This window comes from Ochotona curzoniae, unplaced genomic scaffold (genome assembly GCF_017591425.1).
Source record: "Ochotona curzoniae isolate NIBS_2020 unplaced genomic scaffold, NIBS_Ocur_1.0 contig_64, whole genome shotgun sequence".
Lineage (NCBI taxonomy): Eukaryota > Metazoa > Chordata > Mammalia > Lagomorpha > Ochotonidae > Ochotona > Ochotona curzoniae.
Genome location: NW_024466502.1, coordinates 23,066,945 through 23,093,704, shown reverse-complemented (window position 1 = coordinate 23,093,704; position 26,760 = coordinate 23,066,945). Strand labels below are relative to the sequence as shown.

Genomic DNA, 26,760 nt, shown 5'->3' with positions numbered 1-26,760 from the left:
TGGTAATTATTATGATGATATCCTAGCATTTTTTCCTGCTTATTAAACATGAATTAACCATTTCTAGTACTCATTATTTATAATTAGAATAATAGCCTCTATAGAAACAGTCCACACATATACAGAAGAGTTCTGCTTTTAGATATTGTAATGAGAATATATTAATCTTTGGAAAATACATAAAAATACATTAAACATATCTGAATAATTACTCAGGCTGCATGAAAAAAAAATGAATTGTACAAAGGGAAGTTTCACAGGTTTAAACCTATTTAAGAAAATTGCACCAGAGTCTGGGGGAGTTGACGAACACTTGAATTGGGAATAAGACAAAGTGAAAGGAATGGATAAATCTGACAGTTATGCAAGGAACAGATCTAACTAGACAAATGGGACAGGTAATCAACATGAGGCAAGGAAGATTTGTTTTTCTTTTAACAATGAAATGAACAGTGGTAACACTTAAGCTCTGAGAATAAATGTGATCTAGGAAGACCACTATGAATAGAAAAGTTCTCACCCTCTATTGAGTCTCTTCTAGTGCCTTAGGTACGGAGAAGGCACGGGGAAGCGCTCACACCACACATATCTAGCACAAGCAAGAAAGGCAGAAAGAACTCTAAGGAAATGTGGCATAAGGCAAGCGACTGGAACAGGTAATTTCCAGGGGGGAAAATAAGGTGGGTACAAAGTACTCTAAAAAAACATGCAAGGAACTTCGACTTAGCAAAAGAGACTTCTTATTGGAAGTAGGCTACTCACAATAGCATATAAGGAACTAAATGTGGGGTAAGAGAACATGAAAATCAAAAACCACTGTCAAGTACTCTAGTACTAATTCAAGTTAGAACCAACAGCTAAAACCAAAATGATGGTGAAGGACACTTCAAGTTTTTAAGACTGAGATGTAGAAGCTAAAGTTATATGTCAGAAAGGATCCAGGAAACTATATTCATGAGTAAAGGGCAGATCTCCAAGGAAAAATTAGATAGGAATTACAGCATAGCAGGTGCCTCCATCACATTCACATCCAGAAAGGGGCAGACAAGGATGTAGGTAGATGTGCAGGATTGCCTGGCTCAAGAATTTCCTATTTAATGGCTTATTTTTTTTTTAATTGTAGTATGAGTGGAGGTCCTGTTCTGGAAAAAAACAATGAACGAACAAAGAACTTCAAAATTGGAGCAGGAATAATATAGTGAAGAAGCACATTAATAGCAGGATCAGGGCCTGGTGCGATAGCCTAGATTAAAGGACCATGAGTGCTGTGCAGGATCTGTGAACCTCCCATGCATGTGATTAAACCTTTGTATGTGCTTTTATGTTTTTTTTTTTTTTGAGAGATGACCCATCTTTCTCATCAATTTCTCAAGTACTTCAAGCAGATTATAGTTCCATTGGTGAGGGCTGGTTCACTCTGGAAATGACAGAACAACCTGCACATGCTTTCTATCCAAAAACCTAAACACAGCATGAAAAACACAGACAAGCCGATTCATGCTTGAAGTTGTACCACATCCTAGGATCAGTAGTACCAAAAGGGTGAGATTACTAGTAAGTGTATGGGTGAAGAGGTAAAATAGCAATTTCTTACTACAGGTACATGGAATAAAGTAAAAAGGGTGAAGAGTACAAAAAGATACAGGGTGTTAGGGACTACAAACAGTAATAAGCACAAAGGCAAGAAACTTAGGGTTATATAACAACAACAACAAAAAGCTGCCATCTGATTACAGATGTTTGCAGACGTTGCCAGCATATTATGGACTTAAGTCTAAGAAGTTCGAATTGAAGCTACGCTAGATCCTCTATCAGGTCACGGAGCAACTGCCAATGTCATAGAAAAATAGCTCATTAAGAGGTCAAGAAAAGAAACACAGGATCAGTCCCAACTCACAACTGTAACAAGTGAGAAAAATATGTACACAGAGGGTTAACTCTGAATAAAGGCAACGACTAACATGGAGGAAAGAGAAACAAAAAACAAGGACTTGAAGGGAGAGTTTCTGCAACAGCTTCCCTATCTATAGTTTACAGAGCATTCTCATATGAAATGTGTGGTTCACTATCAGAAGAACTCCATGGTGCAACTGGTAAGATTAAAAGATTTCTCCAAGAGTTGGTGCCATATCTAGTACACAGTCTTGGAACTCTTCTTGTAATTCTAGGGAATACATTAAAAAAAAATTGGGAATCCCCAGCGCCTATAAAACTGTACTACATAATACAATGTAAGCAATAATAAAAAAAAATTGGAAAATGTAAGACTAACAGAGGATTACATATATGTTACATGAATTTGAAAACAATCCGATGGGATATGAAAACTGAGGTTAAGGTAAAGCACAGAAGCACTGCAGGTAAGAGCCAAAGCAAATATCTGAATTTTGTTTGTATGGTTGCAAACACAAAAATTTCGCAGGAGGGCAGGAAAGTAAGAAAAAGATGAAACTCTGGAACATAAGAATTATCAGAATCCTACTGTCAAAAAGAAAACAAAAGCACCTGACGTATATAGTTTCTTTCCCAGTCTCAAGGTTTAAATTGACTAAAAATAGCAAAAGAGCTGGAAGTGTGAGATACAGCAGAATGTTGAATAAAATAAGCAAATAAAGAAAGAACCAAGACTCCTGTCATGGGTAGCTATAGAAAAGTCCACATGAGCCTTCTGACATTCATTTTAAAAGCAGCAACAGTAACAGCTAACACCTACTAAGCACTTACTCTGTGCTTAGTACACTAATAGCATCTATTCACTGAAGTCTTTACACAGTCCTCTGAGGGAGCTGCACTGACCCCTTTTTGATCACACAGCTAACAAATGATTAGAATCAGTATCCACCCCTGAACCTAAACTTGGCACTTTTTGCAGGAAGTCCCATTAAATAAAGCGAATATCAATTACATTTCTCTACCTTCATCATCATTCAACACTATATTTATCTCAGGTTAATCAACCCACTAACGTGTGCTACAAAACAAACTTTTATTAATAATACTTAGCTGTTATCAACAGTTCAATAATGCCCTCTAATAATTTCAATTAAATAAGCATATGCATAAAGCTTTCTGGTGGCTGATGTACATATACTCAAGAGGCTTTGGTTCTCTGGGGTTTTCCTCTGTAGGAAAGATCCATTCCTTTCTCCTCAATTACTCAGTTTTTGGCTTCTATCTTCCTAATCCAACACAGATCCAGGCAAACAGCTACCTAGAATGCTTATCACTGAGGCCGTCTTAATAGATTTCTAAGCCACTAGGCATAATGTGGAGGTTTGACTAAACTATGTTATCCAGTTTAGTGCTTCCCACACCACGTCATCAGGGCCCCAGTTTCAACCAAATTAATAAAATGAAACTTTGTGTTTTGAGAAAGTGATCCTGTAAAATCCTCATATTCTTTTTCAATACTAGAGGTTTTCATATTTCATGAGGATGATACATTCAAGCTTTTCCAAATACTGAGTTAACTTCCATGATATTGTCACATGAGGAAGCCACTATAAATAAAGGAATAGTGCTCATTGGTATAATCATATTTAAAGCCACTTCTTTGCTATTTTGTTTTTAAGCTTTATCCACTTATTTTTATTTATTTGAAAGATACAATCTTTAGAACTGCTGGATGTCTTGCCAGATACCTGCAACAGTTGTGGATGGGCCAGGCTGAAGTTAGGAATCTAGGCTTAATCCTTGTCTCCTATGTGTGCGTGTGTATGAGGGAAGGGGTTAGGGGGAGGGGAGGGGAAGATATGGGCAAAAGCTCAAGCCATCATTGCTTTCCTTCCTGGAAACACACTAGCAGGAAGTAGGATCAGAAGCAGAATTTGAACCTGAACCCAGGCATTGCAACGAACAATGTGGGCATCGTATCTGCTCCACGACAACGCTGGCAGGAGTCATACCCTCTCAGTAGCCTGATAGCTTAGTGTGGTACGGCTGGAACTGGTACTTAAACTACTGATTGTGCACATCAGAGAGCAATCTAACAATCTGACAACAGTTCTACATTTTTGTCATCATTTTCATTATTTCTCTCTCCAAATCAGACAACTCCAAGAAATACAGCTACTTGCCAATTATTTGAGGGGAATGACATCCAAATCCAAAGTCAAATATTTATTAATTTACTGCACAAAGTTCTAAGGCTAAACTAGTCTAACTGCCACGCAATGTGCCCAGTTAATGTGACAAAATAACCACAACTAAAAAATAACAATGATAATGGTGATGTTGATAATTAAAAACTTTCATTATTTGCTATTACTACTATATATTATATAAAAATATATGAATTATTATATATTTTGTTACTATAAGTCTTCAGGGAGTAATCTAACACTAAGTTGCCAAAGGTTTTTTTTTTTTTAAGTTTTATTTTCATTGGAAAATCAGATATATAGAGGAGAGGGAAAGATCCTACACCCACTGGCTCATTCCCTAAATGATTATAATGGCCAGAGCTGAACGATGCAAAGCCAGGAATCTGGAGTTTCCTCCAGATCCCCCATGCAGGTGCAGAGTCCCAAGGCTTTGAGGCATCCTCCACTGCCTTCCAAGGCCATAAGCTTGGAGCTGGATGAGAAGTGGAATACTGGAAATAAAAAATGGCACCCATAAGAGATGTTGGCTCTTGCAGGAGGATATGCCAATCAAGCCATGAAGCAGGTCCACCAAGTACTTTCCTACACAATCAATCACAGAATCACTATTCTACGGCATAACACTGAATAAGAACCTTGGATTTTATATCATATCGAGAGAAAGAGAAATTCTCATCCTTTCCCTATTCTGACATCCTCTTGATTGTGGCAGTAACAGAACTGTGTGTGCTGATTGTAAGAGAGAAGAAAATAAAGTGTATAATCTGGGCCCAGCGCAATAGTGTAGTAGTTAAAGTCCTTGCCTTGAACGCGCCGGGATCTCATATGGGCATCAGTTCTAATCCTGGTGGCCCTGCTTCCCATCCACTCCCTGCTTGTGGCCTGGGAAAGCAGTTGAGGATGGCACAAAGCCTTGGGACCCTGCACCCATGTGTGAGACCTGGAAGAGCTCCTGGCTTCGCACTGGCTCAGCTCCAGCCATTACGGTCACTTGGGGAGTGAACCGTAAGATGAAAGAGCTTCCTCTGTCTCTCCTCCTCTTTGTATATTCGTCTTTCTAATAAAAAAGTAAATAAATCTTAAAAAAAAAAGTGTATAATCCAAAAGAACGCGTGTTCTCCTGACAGTAAGTGGTACTGGCTCCTATCATGCACATAGGAGATCTGGTTTTATATCCCTCATCCCAGTTTCAGCCCTGCCCTGCCCAGGCAGTGTGAGCATTTAGGAAATCAATCACTGGTTGGGAACTTCATTTCTCCATCTCTTTGCCTTTCAAATTAAAAGAGACAGAGAAGAGGTGGGGAGATTGGGTGAAAAAAAAAAAAAGAGAGGAGAAGGAAAAGGAAGAAAGTAAGTGGGTTCTTGGGGACTAGAGTTATGGTGGATAAAGCTGCTCTCTGCAATGCTTGCACCCTATAAGGGCACCTATTCAAATCTGGCTTGCTCTACTTCTGATCCAGCTCCCAGCTAATGTGCCAATGAAAGCAGAGATAGATGCCCTAAATACTTGAGCCCTCACACCTACATGGGAGACCAGGAAGAAGCTCCTGAAGGCCCAGTTCCAGCTGTAGAGGTCATTTGGAGATTGAACCAGCAGATGATAGGTCTCTGTTTCTCCCTTTCTCTGCCTATAAACTCTGCCTTTCAAATAAACAAAAATAAAGCTTTGAAACAAACACAATAGTGGGTTCTTGTGGTAACCCTGAATTGTTTTGTCAGGTCTGACCTGAAGTTGTTTCTCTGACATTCACAAATAAGTCTGGTGTCCAATGTGAAGAAGCCATACCCTTAAATCACTCCAACTGCCTTTGAAACAAGCTGTGGCTGGCGGCAGACTTCAACAGCTTCAGGTACTGCACCCTTTGGAACATGAAGTCATTTGTCTCCTGGGATGCTACCAAGCCACAGGCATAGTGAAATGGGGAATCTTATTTCTGCCCAATGTAGGATTCTTCCAAGGCAACCTCACCATGGGGAGGCCTAACTGATATTTTCACAAAGTTGTATTATAATCTTCCTTCTTTCTCTTCTTTAATAAGGATAAGATCTCTATCGTGGTTTGTGTCTGCTTTTCCCTACTTTATGTTTCATAGCTTTCGTCTAACAATTCCTTTGTACATACATTCTTACCTGGGCATCTGTTACTTGAAAAACATGAAGAGTTTTCTATTAGTTCCAACCTAAAGAACTCTCTCTAAAGTCAGACTTCACTTCTGACTTGAAAAATACAGCATAGGAACTTAGAATGGAAGTTAACTTCTCACTTAAGCAGTACTCAGTTGTATGAAGCTCATGTGGCAGTTCTCTGTGTCAGACACACAAGTCATTTTTATGATGTAGGTCTATCATTCTCGGTTTATGGTCTCCACCTTATGATCTCTATGACAACATCTCCGGTTCCTCCTACCATGCATGTATTCCAGAGAGTAAGCTGAGTATGGGGGAGGGTGGAGTAGGGAAAATGGTAAGGCATCCGCTTTTCCTTTAATTCTGGTTCCAAGGTTTCATGTTATCTCTTTAGATCATGGGCCATACCTTGCTGCAATGAAGGTTGAGAAAGTACCATTTGTCACCAACTAAAACTCAATCATCAACTGTACTTGGAAATGGACACTAGGAAATGGCTATTAGTAGTAGGTGCTATCATAATCACAATTGTTCACTGATATAATTGAAACTAGAATATCAAACAAAGAGGTTGTATTTGAAAATTATTCGAAAGCTTTGTGTTAGACAAAATTTCAAAACAAGATCAAATAATACGACTGATTTTATTGTTGAGTTTTTTTTTTCTTAACAAAAACATAATTTGGGGATATTCACTCTGCTTTCTATTTTACAAGGAAGGCTTTTTTGTTGTTGTTGTTTTAAAGTTTTGAATTTTATGGTACAATTCCATAAGGTCTTGGATTTCCCCACCCCCTTCCCCAAATTCCCACCAAGGATGGCTTTTATAAAACACAATAATTGTTAAGTATATGGCGGAACTTTGTTATAACCATAATTATTTATCTGTATAAAAGCACTTAACCACAAAATCAGAAACCATTAATAATTCATGGGCCACACTGGAAAAAAAAGTGTTACATTATTTCAATTCTAGAAACATAAATTTAAAAATAAAAGCAAAAATTTTTTCAAATAAAAAGTTACCAAGTACCTGGAATTGACATCTCCATGTCCCAGCTGCCCATGCTGCCCATATCCAAATGTATAGACATCTCCGTTTTCCATTAAGACCACTGGAACAAAAACATACTGTAAAAATCTTCATTATATCAGATTTCACATTCCCAGTGATTTTCGCTGATTAACTTTTAAAAATCCATTTAAAATAGGTAACCAAAACATGTGAATAATAAAAATATAATTTTAGAAAATAATGTGTAGATCATTAAAAAGCATGCATCTCATTATATATAGAAATCTCTTCCGAAAATCATTTAAAACATTAGTACTGAGCAACACTGGTTCAGGTCATCCAGTAAATCTGAAAAAAATATTACTCTTCAAATAATATTTTCACATCTTAGAAAATACTTAGTGGGTTGGAGCTACACACAATTATGAGTAACATCTCCTGAAATGATGTTTTATCTGTTGGAACACAGCCCGTAGGAAGGAGGGGGCAGCGGCGGCCTGTGGCACCCTGTTGACAAGAGGCTCCAGGAAAGAGAAGGCAGAAGGCCTCTCCCCGACAGTGTGCTCTTGCCCCCAGTGAGTCCTTGGATGTGCTTTCGTGCTCTCCTTGAAGACAGGAGGCATCTGTGTTCTGTCTAGTCAATTAAGGACGGACAGTACTCTTTATCTATTCCCTGTTTCAATAACTGACTAAGTCACCTTATTAGCATCTTTGTACTCTGTGTTCTTAGACATGATCTAATTCTGAGTTATGTTTGAACCACTGTTTCATGAAATGTATAAAAACTGAAACCCTGGAAATAAATTCTGTCAGTTGCCAAAAGATAGCACTGTCGCCCCATGTCTTGAGGTTGCTTCTCCTCCCTAGGAACCTGCAAGGTAAACTTGCAATATCTGTGTCTGCTTATTGAATAATATCAGAATTTAACATTTTATGTCACTGAGGTATATCCTAAGCTATTAAGCCCAAAGTCAATAACTGCTAAGAATTTCATTATTTTCTATATTTGAAGACAGGTAAGTTTGTTGCTGCACCTTTCTCCTTGAACATTAACAAAACATGGGATGAGCAATGCTATAAAAAAAACACAATATTCTGGAGTTGAAGAGGATTTCAGAGACTATTTCATCCTCAGGAACTTCTAGAGTTGAATCACAAAAGAAAATCTAAAATTAGAACAGAAATCATATCTCTGGACAAGTATGGTACATGCTCCATTACACCACAGCTTTTGTAACTCTACAATAAATACAAAGTTCTTATTTAAGATATACTGCCACATATTGTTTCACTGAATAATTAATGATGAGGCTTATTAAAACTAAATAGCTAAGTTATTTAGCACAATTGTAAAAATGCAATTATACCCTAAAGTTCCAGCTGCTACCTGAATGGTGAAATCCACAGCTGACTTGCACCGCCCGGAGCTCACAGTCAAATCTCACAGAGCCTGGAGGGTATGTTGTGATCTTGCTTGCATCCTTTTCTCCTCTTTCTCCACTTCCATCTGTAAGTGTTACAATTTACAATTAAACCATTACTCATCTTCAAAATAAAATTTTAAGTCAGTTTACTAGGGGAAGAATTAGAGAAAAACGTTAAAAAGGAATTAATAAGCAAGAAGAATTGTAGCTGTTAGAAATGATAGATCAAGAATCTACCTGCAAATAAGCAACTTTGAATAAATATTTTACAAGTATTGGCAAACCAATAAAAAAACAGGTGAGATTTGGTTATGGCTAAAACCTATAAAGCTAATCAGTTTCATAAGGAAAATGGGTCATGAAGTTACAGAAATAAAATTTTAAAAGGAAAACTTTAAATTTATATGGAAAATTTTAGTTTGCATTAAACCGCATGCAGAGTCACTCAATTACTTTATACTAGTGATATTGTTAGTACTAGCCATTTTACAAAGTGTATTTACCTCAAGTGAACTTTAGAACATACAGACTAAACAATTGTAGTACAACACTGTACTCTCACTCATCTCTCCTGTCCCACCTTATTTTTCAGATATTCTGACTGCAGACTTCTTCCTGCCCCAATTGCTACTCTGAAGGTAAGCTTCCTTCTGCTTCCATTCCTTCCTTCCACTAGCCTTCTGTTCATGATCCCTTCTATTAAGCTTGCTTCAAACCCAGCCCTGGTTTCTACATGTGACTTTAAATTTTCTCATACTGTAGCTATAGCATCAAAAACCACATTCCACAATATAAAATCTTTGGCTTGGAATGCATAATTAAAGAAAATATGGGTTTCATTACTAAAACATGACCTTTGTGTCAAATTCCTTGCATTCAGTAACTACAAATCCGAAAGGAAATGCAAAACGTCAGCTGGTCTAACCCACTCTTGGTATAGAAACCCTAAAGAGCTGCACATGATACAAAGACAAATGTGAATCTCACATTTTTTTATCTGCATTTTGATTATCCACCCTACAATGCTAAACAGAAAATCATTTCATGTTCACATTTCCTTTCTTTATGCAATCTTTAATATGCAAGGAAAACAAAAATTGTGCTAAACTGTGATTTCCCTTTCTAAAACTAAATGACTCTATTGCTTCATACAGTTTTAAAATCTTTATAACACTAGGACAGTAAAACCTCACCAATTCGGAATAACAGAAAAGTTAAGCCCATGTGACTTAGTGAAAGTCTTAATCATAGAACAATTAGAAAAAATTCAGTTTTGTTACCTTCAGGCAGTACAGATTATAGACGAAACTGAATGTTACAATAAATAGAATCTGGTCATCTTCATTATGTTTCAAAATATGCCAAAATTACATAAAAATGTACCAAAAACATAAAAGTCCTTTAACATACAAGAATTAACTGCTGGACCCAGAGGTTGAAGGCACGTTGAAGGAATCCTTCATTTCTTGAGCCCTTGGTTTGAAAAGCTAGTGATTTTAGACAGGTTTCCCCTTAAAAGTATGACCCTGAAAATTCAGAGGAAGAAATTACTTTGAAATTTTTAGCAAAAATATCACAAATATTGCAACTGATGTATCATAAATTCTGAATTAGTGAGAGGTTTTACTATAGTAGGATAAAGAATATGATTTCTGCTAAATTACCTAATTCTGGTTTCACAAATAAAAAAAAAACAAAAACAAAATCACAAATTTCAGTTTCATTTATCCCATAAAACATACTCTTAATTCAAAGCCTCCTTATCTTTCCAAGATAGGATCATGCTAAAATACACAGGATAGCCTAACACTAAAACCAATACAGAAATGTCCAAGGGCTATTTAATAAGATACCAGATACAAAGAATGTTATAGTTTTACCTTAGGTAAAATTATCAAATTACTAGAATCCAATTTGATTTATCAGGGAAAACATACTATGTCCAAATAATTTTTCTAGATGTCACTAAATTATCAAGTATCATTCATTTTTGCATAAATGTATTGATGACTAGTATAACCTTATACCTTGGAGTTAATCATGCTGTCACTCCCTTGAGTTGCAGAGTAAGTACAGATACAAATCCCAAAATGTAAACATAGTGTCAGGAAAGAATTAAAAAAAAAATCTAACAATTTACTGCAATAAAAAGTATAGCAACTAAAAACTAGCAGCCATTATTAGAGGTTAATTTACTAGAAACATGTTATTCCTATGCATCTGAACATTCTATACTTATATAAAGTAATTGTTCAACTATTTTAACTGGGGAAAATACTACAAATCAAAAAGAAGGCTAAGATTTTTGATCATTAAGTGACAGCAGGTTTAAATAAACATTTGAAAGAGTCTATATTGTGTATAAATATATACATATATCTCATACATGAGGTAAAAAAACATACAATTTCCAAAATTTAAAAATTTAGGAAAAAAGTTACCTATTAAGTAGCCAGAAATTTAGTATAATTCAAGAATAAAAATGTGAAATTCAGATTAATTCTGCTCAGGCTCATTATTCAGTAAAGTCTTAATAGGCAGCAATAACACCTAATCAGATTTCCAGTGGAAACAGTTGATTCTTAACATGTCTGTGTTTTCCTCCACATGTATACATTCCTATGTGCCAGTTTATCATCCAATATTCAAACTGTTAATGTCGCCTTGCTATACTGTTTTGGTAGATACATATCAGATATTATGCACATGCCATGTATATGAATTACTGTATCCACAAAGAAAAAAGGACTTAATACCTAAGTGACTACCTTTCAACTTAAATGAACTAAATTTATCTTTTGTTAGAGCAATCATCATTACGCAAATTAATCATAGAACTAAGTATTTTAAGCAAAATCATTAAAATACCAGGAGTAGAAGACAAGCTGCAATTTTGCTCTATGCTACAGTTAAAAATCAGTGGGTAAGTGCTTCTGTGGATCAAAGCCTCTGGACCTTGCCTGGAATCCTGGCTTTCTCACTGGTTAGCAGCAGGATGGCTGGACAAAGCAGCCATTCTAAGTCTTAACCTTCTTATCCACACAACAGCAATACTATTACATACCTCACAAGGTCCTTATGAAGACTAAGCAAAATGATTATGAAATGCACTCAATTCAATATTCACTATTGCTGCTTTATATTAAAACCAGTAATATAGTAATCTGATGATATAAGCATCATATTTCTCCATTTTATAGATGAGAAAATTAATGCTTAAGCAATTCAATAAGTAAATTAACTGAATTAAGGGAATTATGTGGCCAGTCATATCTGGTAGAGCAAATTTGTAGCTTGATTATAAGTAAGGCTCATAAATTTTTTCCACCAGGAAATGGCTTGACAGCATGAATCTTTTTTGTAAAATTACATTAACTACACATGTAACAGATCTCAGGTTTTATGCCAAAAAATTCATTTCAAAGAACTAAAGTTAAACATCATGGAGGATTCCTCTGTGCAAACCCATAAGAATAATCATAATTTAGTTGTCATACTGATCCAATCATTTAAGAACTAATATTTTTGTTTTTACAATAGAGGCACTAAAATCTAAAAGACTAACAAATTTATCCACAGGCATGCAGTAGTAGTAAATGATTAATTTATAATTAAAACTGAGGCCTAATTTCAAAGCCTGTATTTTATCGTACCATTTTCTACAGAAAACAGTTATAAAATACATTTAGATGTTTATTAATATGCCTTAGGATTTTTCAACACTCTAACAGATTTGAAAAAGACAGGTATTCCCTATTAAAATATGTTATTTTCTCTGTGCAAGTCATTGTGTAGGTGAAATGAATTTTAACGCAGGAATTTATCTGAAATACAATGGTCACACTTTAGAGTGACATACTATATGTTAAATGCAATTCTACCTATTGATTTAGCTCTTTATTCTCCAATTTGCCTTCAGTCAAGATTTTCCTGATAAGATGGATTCCATGACCTCTGAATTCTCATCAATCGGTCAGAAGTTCTCCAAATTTTCCATGTTAGAACTCACTATTGCTAACAATAAACTCATAGTTTTTAAACGTCAGGCTTCTGCAAAACAGCCACTGTCTAGGAATTTTTAACGACTATCATCCTATAATCTATTCCAACATTATAAGACAGAGCATAGCATTAATACAGTGAACTTCTCAATGGGTAAAATTGCACAACAGAGTGAAAAACAAAGAAAAACACATGTACAAAAATATTCACTCAAAGGCTGTAAAAATACAAAATATTAAGATGAAGGGCAATAAATAAATGATTAAATGATAGGACACGGAGTACAAAGGGTTAGTGAATGTATAGAAATTAATAAAGAAATTATTAACCTACATAAACAGGTCAGTAGTTGAAAAATCATAATTTACACTATAAATTCATTTTAAAGGTAAAGAAATTAAACTATCACTTCACAAAACCACAAATCCAGCCAATGTTGGTCTTTGCCATGAAATCCCAAAACAGGTTAAGTCGTGCTAAGAAGCTTGCTCCAAGTATAAAAGACCTTGTTACGAAGTGCCCTGTGGAAAGACAAAACTGAAGTACAGCTAGTGATTGCTGTAAAATGTGTATAGCAAATCACTGCACGGCATGGAAAATGTGCTTTAAATGCATAAAGCTGGTATATATTTAGCATCTCATTAAAAAATCTAGAGGAAATAAAGCTGCTAGTCCATAAGATATTAACATAGAACAGCAAAACTAAGCAACGTTATGAAACGCAAATATTTAACAACAGGCAGTCTCGGGGGAATTATACTGTGATGTAAATAGGGAGAAAACATACTAAGCTAATCTGTTTTAATAGTGGCATATTTAAAAATCATGAAATATCACATATTCTGGAAACTAAATTAATTTACCTAGCATTCCCCGAACATTCTCTTAGATTTTAAACATTTATGATATTATTAGATCACCTGGTAAAAAAAGGAGTCACAAATCTTACTATGGCTAACTAGATTTAAAATACTCTTGATTTTCATTGCTTCAAAACAGAATAAGTTCTCCTCTATTTGAGCTTCTACTAAAAACACGCTTTGTGTTTTCTGTGCTTTTTCTATGTGTGATAATTTTAGAAAGCTTAATGAAATAAAGTCAATTAATATAAAATTACATATGTACTGCTGCTGTACATGAAAGCTTTTAAAATTAAGTCCGAAGTTTTCACAGTAAAAGAATAATAATCCACACAAAGCAATTAATCTGTCCATGTGATAGGTGCATTTTCACAAGTTCCCATATATTTTGTAGTGCTTTTCTTGGGCATTTAAGAGCACAGTGCTGGCACACTTATGTGTAAGCAATGTTACACTTATGTGTAAGCTGTTGCCTTGGCTATCATTTCACTAATCAAAACAAAATTGATACAAAATTTATAATTTCTCTGCATGAAATTATTTACTGTTGTTAGCTGACCAAAAGCTAGCAGTTTAAAAGAAAATAAGCTTGCTTTGTAACAATTAACAGAGAATACTAACATCTCAGGAAGTGGTAGAGATGCTTAGAAACAGGAAGGCTATCTGACTTATACTTGGCTTCCAATTGTCTCAACAAAAGGCTCAAATGTGAAACACACGTGTATGTTTGTCACCTCTATCCAACGGGATATTATAAACCTAGTAAAATAGTAAAAAACCTATGCAGGGTTTGTCAGCAGTTTTTCCACTGAATTTACTAACTCTGCTAATTCATAGTATAAAAGCAGCAACTAAAGCTCCTGCCGAAACCAAGTAAGACCCAAAGATTGTAAAATGTTTGATCAGTAACCTAACAGCAAATAATAAAGAATAATAGAAAGCACTTTTTACCTTTTCCACTTTAAAATTTTATAAAATTTTGAAGGGAATGGAGAATATCTTCTTCTAACAAGTTTAACAGAAAAAATATTATAAAAGAATCACCCATAGGGAAATCCTAGACCCTATGGAACTGTACCATAAAATTAAACAAACAAAACAAAACAGAAAATCACCCCACTCACGGACCAACAGTACCACGTTAATCATGACCTTTCTCCTCAGTATACATAGTGACAGAAGCAAAGTAGAAGAACCCAATTTGTGCATTTCCCAGAGACGAAATTCAAATGAGTGGAGAAGCTGGGAAAGTACCCCACCTCGTTGATAAGGAAGACCAAATACCTTTATGCTTGTCCCGTTTATGCTTTAGCTGAGCTGGATGAGATCTGAGTCTGGCTAGAGCCTGTTCTCGATGGTTCATAAAAATAGGACCAGCAAATACAAGGGGGCCTGAGGAGAAACATTTTGTATGTGCATAGGAAAGCTCACAAGATGAACACACCACAATGAACAAAATATGTCAAATATAAAACACATGAGAATTTTTTCTTAATTGTTTTGGACATTATATTCTCCTTCCAAATCTCCCATTCTATCGTCCCCAACATAACCTAGTCACATTTCCATCTTATGTAAAATGTATATTTCATATTTTATACTTGTAAAAATACTGTACTAGTTTCAAACAGATAATGTCAATCCAAATAAATCAAATTCTTACAATTTTAAAAAATCATATACATTTAAACTTTGTAACTCAATTAAAGGAAACACATCTAATTGAAATACCGAAGAATAATTTTTTATCATTAACTTTTAACAAGGTCTTTCACATTTAATGTCTGAGTCAATCTTGATACATAACTAAAATCAAACAGACATTAAGGCTAATCAAAAATTTAAAAATTTCTATGGTCGTGTACATGTGCATGAAAATATGAAGAAAATCACAGTTTGAATCTGATAGTAAAGAGTAATCCAAATGACATGTCAGAAGATCACTAACCACGCTTCCCTATGCCACTTCTTCCTTAAATGTCTTATGGACACATACACATAAATATATACTCACACAAATTAGTTACTGTCCCTCATTTAATACTTATGGAATAAAATGTATAGTCAAACTAAATTTAATAAAATTATTTTCCACAATATTTTTCTTAGGGAGAAAAATTCCTTTTCATTAAACAAATTATAGTTTTCTAGAGTTTTAGGAACACCAAATATACCTTCAAATTTTAAAACACTATTAATTTAACATAACATACAATATTTGAAAAGGGAATTATAATAGTAAACAGCTGCTGAGCATTTATAATTAAAGCAAATTTTTCTTGACTTTCTATGAATCTTCAGTGCAATTTTTAAATGACAGGACAAATGGAAAATACAAAATTAAATTTAATGAATATTCAATTAAATGTCAAAATATCATTCTCTGTATACCAAAAATTGGGTGAAGAAATTTCAATTATGTTTCTACACAGAGAAAACTCCATTAGCTTTATTCTAAGGAAAAATCCAGGATAACATATTCCATGGTTCAGATTAATTTAATGTTAACAGAAACATCAAACTGTTTCCCAGCAATGTAGTACCAATTATTTTCAAAACAAGACTACATAAATTAAACTTTATAAAATGTAGAAAGCTGATACATTTCAAAAGGGACAAAGCGCTCTTTCCTTGGCAAACACTATTTTTCAACTGATTTATAAAGCATATAATAAAAAGTTCTCTAAAAACTGCTTCCAAGCACAACAGGAAGCAGTCTTTACTATATTAATATAGTAAAAAGGTTATATTACCATTATCTCATTTTTTTAATATTTTTATTTATTTAAGGGATAGAGCCGAGTGCCAAGAGAGTGAAATCGAGAAACACACAAAGTTCCTATTTGCTGGTTAACACCTCAATTCTCAATTACCAACAGTTGAGTTAGCGACATCCAATAGCAAGTATTTATTAAATAATACTATAAAGTCACTGAAAACACACAAAGCAAGAAAACATGCAATACAGATAATGGAGCACAAAGTGGTAGGAAATTTGGAGATATACCAAATATGGATAGTTAAGATCATCATGGGGCCGGCAGCGGGCCTAGTGGCTAAAGTCCTCGCCTTCAATGTACTGGGATCCCATATGGGCGCCGGTCCTAAAACTGGCAGTTCCACTTCCCATCCAGCTCCCTGCTTACAGCCCGGGAAAGCAGTCAAGGACAGCCAAAAGCTTTGGGACCCTGCACCCGCATGGGAGGCCCAGAAGAAGTTCCTGGATCCTGGCTGTGGATCAACATAGCATCGGCCGATGCGCTTACTTGGGGAGTGAATCATCGGACGGAAGATCTTCCTGTCTCTCCTCTCTGTATATCTGCCTTTCCAATAAATAAATAAATCTTTAAAAAAACCAAAAAATATCTTATACTGCAAAACTTCACTGCAGACATGCCGAGAAGCCCTTAAACTGTTACACATTAGTCAACAAAGTTATAACTTGAAGCCCACGCTAGGTTCAGGGAATAACCGCTAAACAAAACACATTTTTGCCTCCAGAAACGCATTCTAATTGAGGGTGAGTAGGTTTGCACACCACTAAACAAGAAATTGTGACAATGTACCACTACAACAGCAAGCAAAATAGCTAACAGAATTAGAGGCCAAGAAAGTAGAAATTTTAGGGATACAAGAAACCTTCATGTAAATTGAGATATAATAAAAAAGTCATCAAATACTATAAAGGTTCAGAAATACCAAAAGTATGGCAGGGTAAGGAATAAGAGAAGAAGAATGAGAATTAAGAATGAAACCCAGGCCAGGCGGCATGGCCTAGTGGCTTAAGCCTTCACCTGGAACGCGCCTGGATCCCATATGGGCACCAGTTCTATTCCCGGCAGCTCCACTTCCCATCCAGCTCCCTGCTTGTGGCCTGGGAAGCAGTCGAGGATGGCCCAAAGCCCTGGAACCCTGCACGCATGTGGGAGACCCAGAAGAAGCTCCTGGCTTCAGGAGCACAGCACTGGCCGTTGTGGTCAATTGGGTAGTGAATCATCGGACGGAAGATCTTCCTCTCTGTCTCTCCTCCTCTCTGTGTATCTGACTTTGTAATAAAAATAAATCTCAAAAAAATTAAAAAAAAAAAAGAATGAAACCCTAGAGATTAAAACATGGAGTTCATTCTAAGAACAGTGAAGAATATTAGCCTAACAGAGAGAAGTGTTGATCTGTGTATAACCTGAGGCAGGTGAATAACAGCTTAGAAAAAAGTAAGATTGGGGTAAGGTCAGTTCACAGGCTTTGACTGTGGCTCAGGCAAAGAAGTGGCCTATGCTGAAGAAACAGCAAAAGATTCAAAAGTAAGAGTTACTAAAGAATGAAGAAGTCTGAATTAACAGAATCAGCATTTAAATATCTCAAAAAAATGATAATCCTCAAGTCAACAGCTGCACTTTTAGAAATATATCCTGCTTTAGAAAACTCAAAATAATTATAAATATGTTAACTGTAGCAAAAAATTTAAAATAATCTGAAAACAACATAAAATATCTGCAAAAATTGAGAAATTATGTTCTCACTGGCACAGATTCTAATTTTGAGAAGCTCTGTTATAGGAATTTAAAAGTCCACTCTGCCTAGTAAATTCATTGATAGAGCAAAACACCCACAAAGTATGAGAATAATCTGAATGACCATCAACAAGATAAGCTAGTATAACCACATTCTAAAGCATTATGTGGTACTGTTTTTTAACTGTTTGCTTTTTTAGCTGATTCCCATGTGTTTTGGTGTTTTGTATTTCAGTTTGGTTCATTCCAGATAATCTCTTTCTCTAGTCGAATTCATCATGGGCTCATGAGTTATACAATGGCATCATTTTTCCCAAGAGACTTCTGTGTTTCCTTTTTGTCACTCATGTGTTTACTCAGTGGCGCCTTTTCTTTTCATGGTACTGTAATTTGCTGTTGATATTGTTGTTGTGACTGTTCTAACTCATACCAGTTGTTGACCTTGTTTCATGGCTTCTCACTTATGGTAATGTATAGTGATGAAGTACTGGGGTCTATCATATACAGATGTGGGATAAAATGGAACATGCATCCCTGCATCCAGATGAAAGATGGAATCCCAACGAAACTGTTGGACATGTGTAGACAATGGGATGCTGGATTGACATTGTCTGTGCCACCAACGTCGGGCTACACTTAAATAAGACTGACAGAATTATGATTCCTTATGAAGGACTACACTATTGTTAACAAAATGGGAAAAATCTGACGGGGGTGGGAGTTTGGGGGGGAATCCCAGTCTACACAAAATTGTACCACACCATTCAAAATTCAGAATAAAAAATATACTAAAAAAATTAGTGCTATGTGGTACCAAACAATATGGCAGATCCATAATTACTGACTACATGTATGTACTCATGTTACACTGTGAAATGAGAAAAGGATATATAATAGAACACACTTTCATAAGCACATATGCCTGCACCTGCAAATATATATAAAGATATCTGCACATTATTATAAATCAGTGGACTAAAATGTGGACTTTTATCTGACTATTAATCTCATTTATTTGGTAAGGAAGAATGCAAAGGGAATATAAAGATACCAAATGTACAAAAATATGTGTCACATAATAATACATACAAAATTCAGTGAAATAAGTGAACCGTAAAACCTTATTAGAAGATGAAGCTAAAACAATGTAAACAGTAAAAGAATCAAGGGACATAGCTGTGAAAAATCTTGACCTACTCTCTATTATCTCAATATAGTACTTGCAATAAAGTCACTCCAAAATTTTATAGCTTTAAGGAGGACAAAAAGAACATCCGTGGAGGCAAGCATGTAGCAAAACAGGTTGAGCCACCACCTTTGACAATGGCAGCCCACATGGGTGCTGGTTCAACTCCCTACTAAAGCACCTGAGAAGACAGTGGAAGATGTTCCAGGTCCTTGGGTCCCTGCCAGTCACACTGAAGACTTGGACAGAATTGTAAGCTCCTGACTTTGGCTTGGCCCAGTGGTCACTTGTGGAATGAACCAGCAGATGGAAAATCTTTGTCTTTGAAATAAACAAAAATTTTTTTAAAAAGGAAACCTGTATTAGAGTAAAAAACTATATTAAATAATAATAAAGCATGTATAAAAATCATGAGATATTATACCACATGTTTACTGGTAGTTAATTTTGCATGGAAAACTCTACTAATCTTGTATTTCTGACTTGTATTTTGTACACGGTTCATGTAATATTTGAAGGTACTTTTAAATGTCATTAGAATAATAACTAATATTTCATCTCATGTGTCAATCCAAGAAATGGTTTTAACAGCCGGCATGGTAGCACAGCAAGCTAATCCCCTACCTTACTGCACTGTCATGGCATCTGGGTGCCAGTTCTTGTCCTGGCTGCTCCACTTTGGTTGGATTAGGATTTAGCTCTCTGCTCATGGCCTAGGAAAGCATAGCATAGAGAATGACTCAACCCCTTGGGCCTCTGCACCCACGTGGGAGACTCAGAACAAACTTCTGACTTCCAGCTTCAGATAAGCTCAGCTCTGGCTGTTGTGACCATTTGCAGAGTAAACCAGCAGATGGAAGACCCTCTCTTTGTAGAATCTGTCTTTCGAATAAAATACATATAGAACATTTTTAAAAAAAAAAAAAAAGAAATGGTTTTAGGGACTTAAAGTCTAAGAGCAACAAGTCAATTCTGGAATTATCCTATAATAAATTTGTTTTTATATTCTAATGTTAAAACAGAAAGCACATTTAAAATCAAATCAACTATTTTTACATAGAGAAGTTGTTGGAGATTGTTCTTAATAATAATCAGATTTTGTGATTAGCATTCCAATGTTGTAAGAAAATGTCAAGCCAGACATAGAGAAAGATCAAGCTCAACGATAAAACAGGCATATTATCTCTGTCAAATTTTTGTTTTATTTAGTACTTAGTAGAAACTCCAAGTTTTCACCTATGTCCCTTAATCTTTAAGGTCCCTGTGTGGGTACAGTTGCCATCACCACTTTAAAAGTTAAGAAAATTGAGGCTCACAAGGTCATATACTGATGGCAACTATAACGTAAATTTGATTCAGTCTAACTTCAGAACTGAAGCTCTTAACCACTGTACACTACAGCTAAGCCAATCTCATAATCATCCAAATGCGACTACAACGGTTGAAAGAGAGCAGTAACAAGATACATGCCCCAACAGTTGGCATAAAATGGGCATGTTCCAAGCAAGCCAGGCCATGCATATACTCCCACTATGGCTGATCATTAGAAGACTTTGATTTGACATGAAGGAAGGTAGGCAGGCAGGCAGGAAGGCAGGAAGGAAGGAAGGAAAAGTGGCCAACATTTATGTTTAGTTTTTCATAGAATAGAACTCTGAAAAAAGGACTGTAAAGATTATTGGTACACTCATTCACTAGTTAATCTATCGATGTAGAACTTTCTACAGTTAATTCCATTGAGCAATAACTTCAGTTACTAATACAAGTACCAGAAAATTAATCAACACTATATCAATAATCACTTGCACTACTGAATTAAAGATCTGTCAATCAGCATTGTTGATATCTAAAAAGATAAATTTCCAAAAAGATATCTAGAAGAGTATTAAAAATTAAACAAAGTTTTACATTCATTACAAAAACAAAGTGCCTATGGTTTCAGTAACATTCTGTTAAAGGAGAACCTGAGATTAAAATTCCATCAACTTTGACACAATTAACGTGGACTTGGTAACAAATGAGATAAGTAAAATAATTTAAAATAACAATTTTGAAATTTATGAACAGCAATCCAGGGAAAAATCCAATCACTCAGGAACATAGTTACTAGAATACCAAGCAGTGGCCAGGAAAGAAAAAACAAATAGTGAAGCTGCTGAAACACAAAAATTTTACATTTCTGTTTCTCCTGAGGCCAAAGCAAGTCCATGAGTCTTCTCTAGCACAGGGCCAGAGAAGAGCCAGAGACACAATGTGTAAGACAATGAACCTAGAAACTTGTCAGGTCCAGGTAATCCTGACGGAAAAGGCTAGCAGAACCAACCGTGACAGCACCTACCTAGGACAGCGACCTACTGCACTATCAACATCACAGAGTAGCCAGGTGAGAATTCGCTGTGCTCTGCTAACCAGGCAACAGGTGTGGGCTGGGACCAAGGACTTACACTCCAGCAAGGGCTCAGCAATGCTGACACCCTGAAAGGAGCCACCATCCTAAAATGCAAAGGGAGCACCTGACAAAAACTCTTACACCTAATTAAATGGAAATTTAAAAAATTCCATAAGACTAGTATATTTTGTAAGAAGTGAAAAGTAGTGATGACTGGAAAATAAGTTACCTATAAACTCTCTCACCTCTTGGGAAAATACTAATAAACCTTATTTACCTTCTAGTTATTTCTCTAGGTAACTGAGTATTATCTCTGCAAACACCTCTTTTTTTAATCTATAAAAATTGGTTTTCCTATAAAATTGCTTTAAAGGTGCTGAGAAGTATAAAAATAAGATCATGGAAGTGTTCTAAAAGATACTATTTCAAAAGACTTCATATAAGTAGTTCCAAAGTAACTGAGCATGATTTTAAAGCTGGAATTAAAAAAAAAAAAATGTATCCACAGCTAGAATTCCTCTTTAAAAGAAATTTTATAAAATAAGCAAAAGGTAAAAACAGACATCACTTTGCACAGCAACATGTTAACTAACACATATATAGGAATATATAGGGTGTAGTTCTTCCATGTAGATTCTTGTTAATTTCAATACCGTGCAAAGCAAAGACTATTGTAACTGAGATCCTTAATGTCACAAATTATCAAGAAAATACATTTACTAAATATTCTGGTTTAACAAGCATAGAGGGGGTGATAAAAATTCACGAGTTCAACAGAAAAACACAAACAAGACAAAATGCTTCCAATGAAGTGCCTCCATAGTTAGAACTGAGGATGAAACCTACTTCCACAAAATATACACAAATAGCTTACAACCAGTCTAAGCTTAAAATTAAACAATTCTTTTCAAAATTTCACTAACAGGAATTTCTTGACAAGTACATGAGTACAGTTAAAAATTAATATTTTATAGGTTCTATGATATCTTTTAAAATAAATAACAATTTCCTGCAGTCAAATTTTGTTGATTTGTCAATGCACAATTCATTGATTTTGGAAATGCAAGCATAAACTACACAACAAGAAGAGCAGCCTTTTTCAAAAGGAAAACCAAAGAAACAGGATATACAGCATTAGGTAAGGAAATGTCATCATATTGACTGGTTATACTTGGAAACCTATGACATTGCTGGAATATCAGGTCAATTCATATGACTCAACCTAATATTCCCAAGTAAAACAAAAAATCACAGGTAACGGAGATAACCTTAATACCAACCTTGTGTAAATCATGTCATTAATACAAAAACATCACTGCCTAATTATAATTTTTATAAAGACCCAGAACTTACATGTTACTCTATTTTCTAACATTTCATTTCATACAAGCAAAGCCAAAGATAACAGCAAACATTCACACTGTATCATTCCATGAACACTATTTAGTAGATGTTATTAAGAATGTTTTGTTCTAAACACTTACTTTACAAGTATAGTAAAAATTTAACACAGATTTTAGTGTTTGACTTTACACTAAAACAAAGAATAGCTTGAAAAAAAAACATACTTGCTAAATGGGTAATACAAATGTATCTAACTTATTACCAAATCACTGCTAGTAAATGTTTTAAGATACAGTATGTTTAATCTAGGCTTTACTTAGCAAAATAAAATCATATACCTATGAAATAATTTGTCTTAATTTTACAAAGAAAAGACCCTAATGGGCAAAAATAGCATCTGTAATGTAACAGCTTATTCAAAATACATATATTTATTAGAATGCAAATTTTAATTTTCAAGTCAAGAAATGAACATCAACTATGAGATGATAAACACTACATATTTCTTTGTAAAAACAAAACAAAAACATCTGTGGGCTTTTCTAACTCTTCAGATGCATAACTAATATAAACTTTTTCCAAAAAGACACACAAAATTATGACCTGGATTTGAAGGCAGTGCATGAGAACTATGTCAAAGTAATAGAAGTTATATATTAAAGGGAAACAGAAATGAAAAGACTATGCTAAACTTAAAATTGCTCTCTGATAAAACAGATGAATCCTAAGACTAGGTGAAGAACTGAAAAGCATATTTTTAAACATTTGTCATTCATTATGTCACTGATACTTGACAGAATGCTTATCTTAAAGTTATCTTGTGGTTAAAAACCCAATCTTACTTTACAAAATTTTCTTACTGTTAAAATTTAAATGCGTTGAGGAATTTTACCCATTTTCTCATGAGTTACCAAATGTTACCAATTTCAATATTTAATGATCCTTTAAAAGTCTATTCCACAAACTTCAGTAGTTTAGCATAGGATAGAAAAATGTCTAATTTTTTTCTCTGTAGCTACACCTTACCTCTTCCCTCATCTAATCTGTGTCTTCTTATTACACGCTGTCGTTTTTCTTCTTGTCGTAACTGAATGTGTTCTTCAATGTTAACTCCAGGCACTGGGACAGCTGGACAATTAAGACAAAAAAAACTGCTGCATAACATATATTGCCTAATAGCTATTATAAAACTATACAAACTCAAGAAAATAAAAACTGGTAAAAACATTGTCTAAAACAATTATTTTTCTACAAAAATTCTTAACACCAATCTTGTTCCTTACTTAATTGCCTATTTTGTTGGCTATCAACAATTGTACATATGAACTACTATGATGTTTCAACAGGTATCCAACAGAAATCCTGTGCAGTACCACAGTTGCTAAGTTGAGGACAAAATGGTTAGTATACTAAACCAGCTTACCTAAAAGAAGATCTAAAGGTATCATTTCTTTCACTGCATCAAGAATTCCTCTTTGACGTGCCTCTTGACCGTCCAATTCTCTTGCACAAGCCTTACAACATCCACACACAGCACAGCCTGATTCTCCAGAGCCACACCCACAAATCCTTTAAAAAGAAATGGTTAACTGAAATCCTTCTACTCTTTCATTAAAAAGAGAAGAAGAGAGAGACATGGGGAAGAGGGAAGGAGGAGTGGGAAGAGAATTTCCATCTGCTGGTTCAATCTCTTAAGTGGCCATAATAGCCAAGTCTAGGCCATTTCAAAGCCAGGAACCTGGGATTCCATCCTAGTCCCCAACATGACTGGCAGGTACTCACTTGGGCCAACTTCTGTGCATTAGTAGGAAGCTGGATCAGAAGCAGAGCACCTGGAACTCAAACCATCACTCCAAAAAGGATGCACCACAAGCATGGCTTAACCCATGGCACCACAATGCTCACTCCTTAATTGTATATTTTCATAAAGATTATGAATGAATTCTGTAACTTTCAAGGCCACTATTAACAATGAATACTTTTTTACAAGTTTTCACAGTTAGTGAAGCATAACAGTACTAAGTTTCCTGGGTAGATTGCTTGGCTAAAGAACCAACAGTGTTGTTATCCACCAGGTTAGTTTGAGGAAGGTGTTGGCATCTTCAGTGAAGGAGCAGAACATATCAAGCTCAGAGTTCCCTCCCTCTTTTCTTCCTCTCTGGATGCTTTCAATTCCCAGTCTGCCTTTTCAATTACCAGTCTGGTGTTCAATTACCTGTTTTTCCTTTTTGTCCCTTTTCATCTGGTATATGCTTATTATCCAAAGACAAGCACTAAGAAATTGTGGAGAGGGTCAATGAAGAATTAATGTGTTAGTCTCATATATTGTAAATGTTTCTAAAAGTTATAGCTTTTACATTATTTATTGATCAATCCTTAAGAAATTTTGATGGCCTGGCCGGGACCTTGTATACGCAGATTTTTAGAATGCAAGAGTAATGACCTACCTATAGCAGTAGCTAACCACTTGTGAATGCCTGAGTTTTTAAAGGCAAGGATCTCCTTTTAAGTTTATTTATTTGAAAGAGTGAGAGACTGAAGGAAATCTTCCACCTGTTGGTTCAACTTCCAAAATGGTTGCAACGGGAGTTTGGGGATCTTAGCTAGGCTGAGCCAAACTCAATCCCAATATCACACATGGGTGGGAGGGACATCGAACAAAGGATTAGTGCCAATTTAGAAGATCATTTACTGCACAGTAAAAACTATGAAATGATAATATGCCCCAATGAATTCATAAGTACTACTTTTAAAAGTGTTTTATAACACCAATCCTTCTCAAACTCTTTCTTATCTTGTTCAATGAGGCTATTATTGTTCTGATGCCAAAGTGAAACAGACACAAGAAAATAAAACCAAAGAAACTTGCAAATCAATGCAAATATTGTTCGCAAAAACACAAACAATTCAGTGAAATATTAAAATAATGATACACCATGACACAGAAAGGATGGGGAATCTGGCTCCTGGCCTCAGTCCTGGCACAGCCCCAGACGTTGGGGCCACATGGAGAGAACCTGTGCATTTGGAAGATCTCAGTCTCTTGTCACTGTTTTTCTAATAATCATTCTTTTAAGGCAATACAAACAGAGTAAAACAACTCAGATGTAATTTTTCATTTGGTAAAAGTTTAGAATATACAGGGAACAAAGATTTGAATAAAGAAAACACATAATTCAACAAGAAACGAAATGAAATTGAACAGACATTCCTCCAAAGATCTTTATGTGGCTAAATAAGTCACGAAAAGGGAATCAGCATCACTAATCACTGTACTCATTAGAATGGTTATTACCAAAAAATTTGAAAACAAGTGTGGGCCAGGATATAAAGAAACTGGAACCCTGGTGGTAGGAAAGTAAAATAATGCTCACTGTGAAAAACAATAGGGTAGTTCCTCAAAACAAACAAAATAACCATGTACACTAGGACTCTCCCTGGAAATAAATTCAAGAGTAGGTTTATGCAATATTTGGGGAGAATCACTTGACTACAAAAGAGCTGCCAAACAGTGAAATGCAGGAGGGCTATCTTCACTTGCGGCTCTTCACAAATTTTCTCTGCTCTTTCAAGCCAGCTAATTGTCAGACCTCTGATCTTGCAAAAGACATCTCATTATGTTATAGTGATCTGTAATTGTCAATATAAAAATCAGATTTAAGCATTCTATTTTGCTGAATTCACAAGTTAACTGTCAATAAATAGCAATATAGAAATCTGAAAAAAAAATGTGTGGTCCAGTAAGAAACTATACATAACAGAAAAATTATAACAGCACCGAAAGTTTTAAAAGTGAAAG

At 35.3% G+C, this 26,760-nt stretch overlaps 1 protein-coding gene across 2 annotated transcripts in view; it reads right to left on the bottom strand.

Annotated features, from left to right (window-relative positions):
* Window positions 1-26,760, bottom strand: part of MYCBP2 (MYC binding protein 2) — a 208,949-nt gene that overhangs the window by 129,622 nt on the left and 52,567 nt on the right. For both annotated transcript variants that reach the window (XM_040991268.1, XM_040991267.1), the window contains exons 16-20: window positions 24,385-24,530; window positions 23,988-24,089; window positions 14,816-14,923; window positions 8,633-8,752; window positions 7,264-7,345 (exon numbers count right to left, since the gene is read on the bottom strand). In XM_040991268.1, coding sequence (XP_040847202.1) covers window positions 7,264-7,345; window positions 8,633-8,752; window positions 14,816-14,923; window positions 23,988-24,089; window positions 24,385-24,530 — 558 coding nt within the window. The remainder of the gene's footprint in view (window positions 1-7,263; window positions 7,346-8,632; window positions 8,753-14,815; window positions 14,924-23,987; window positions 24,090-24,384; window positions 24,531-26,760) is intronic.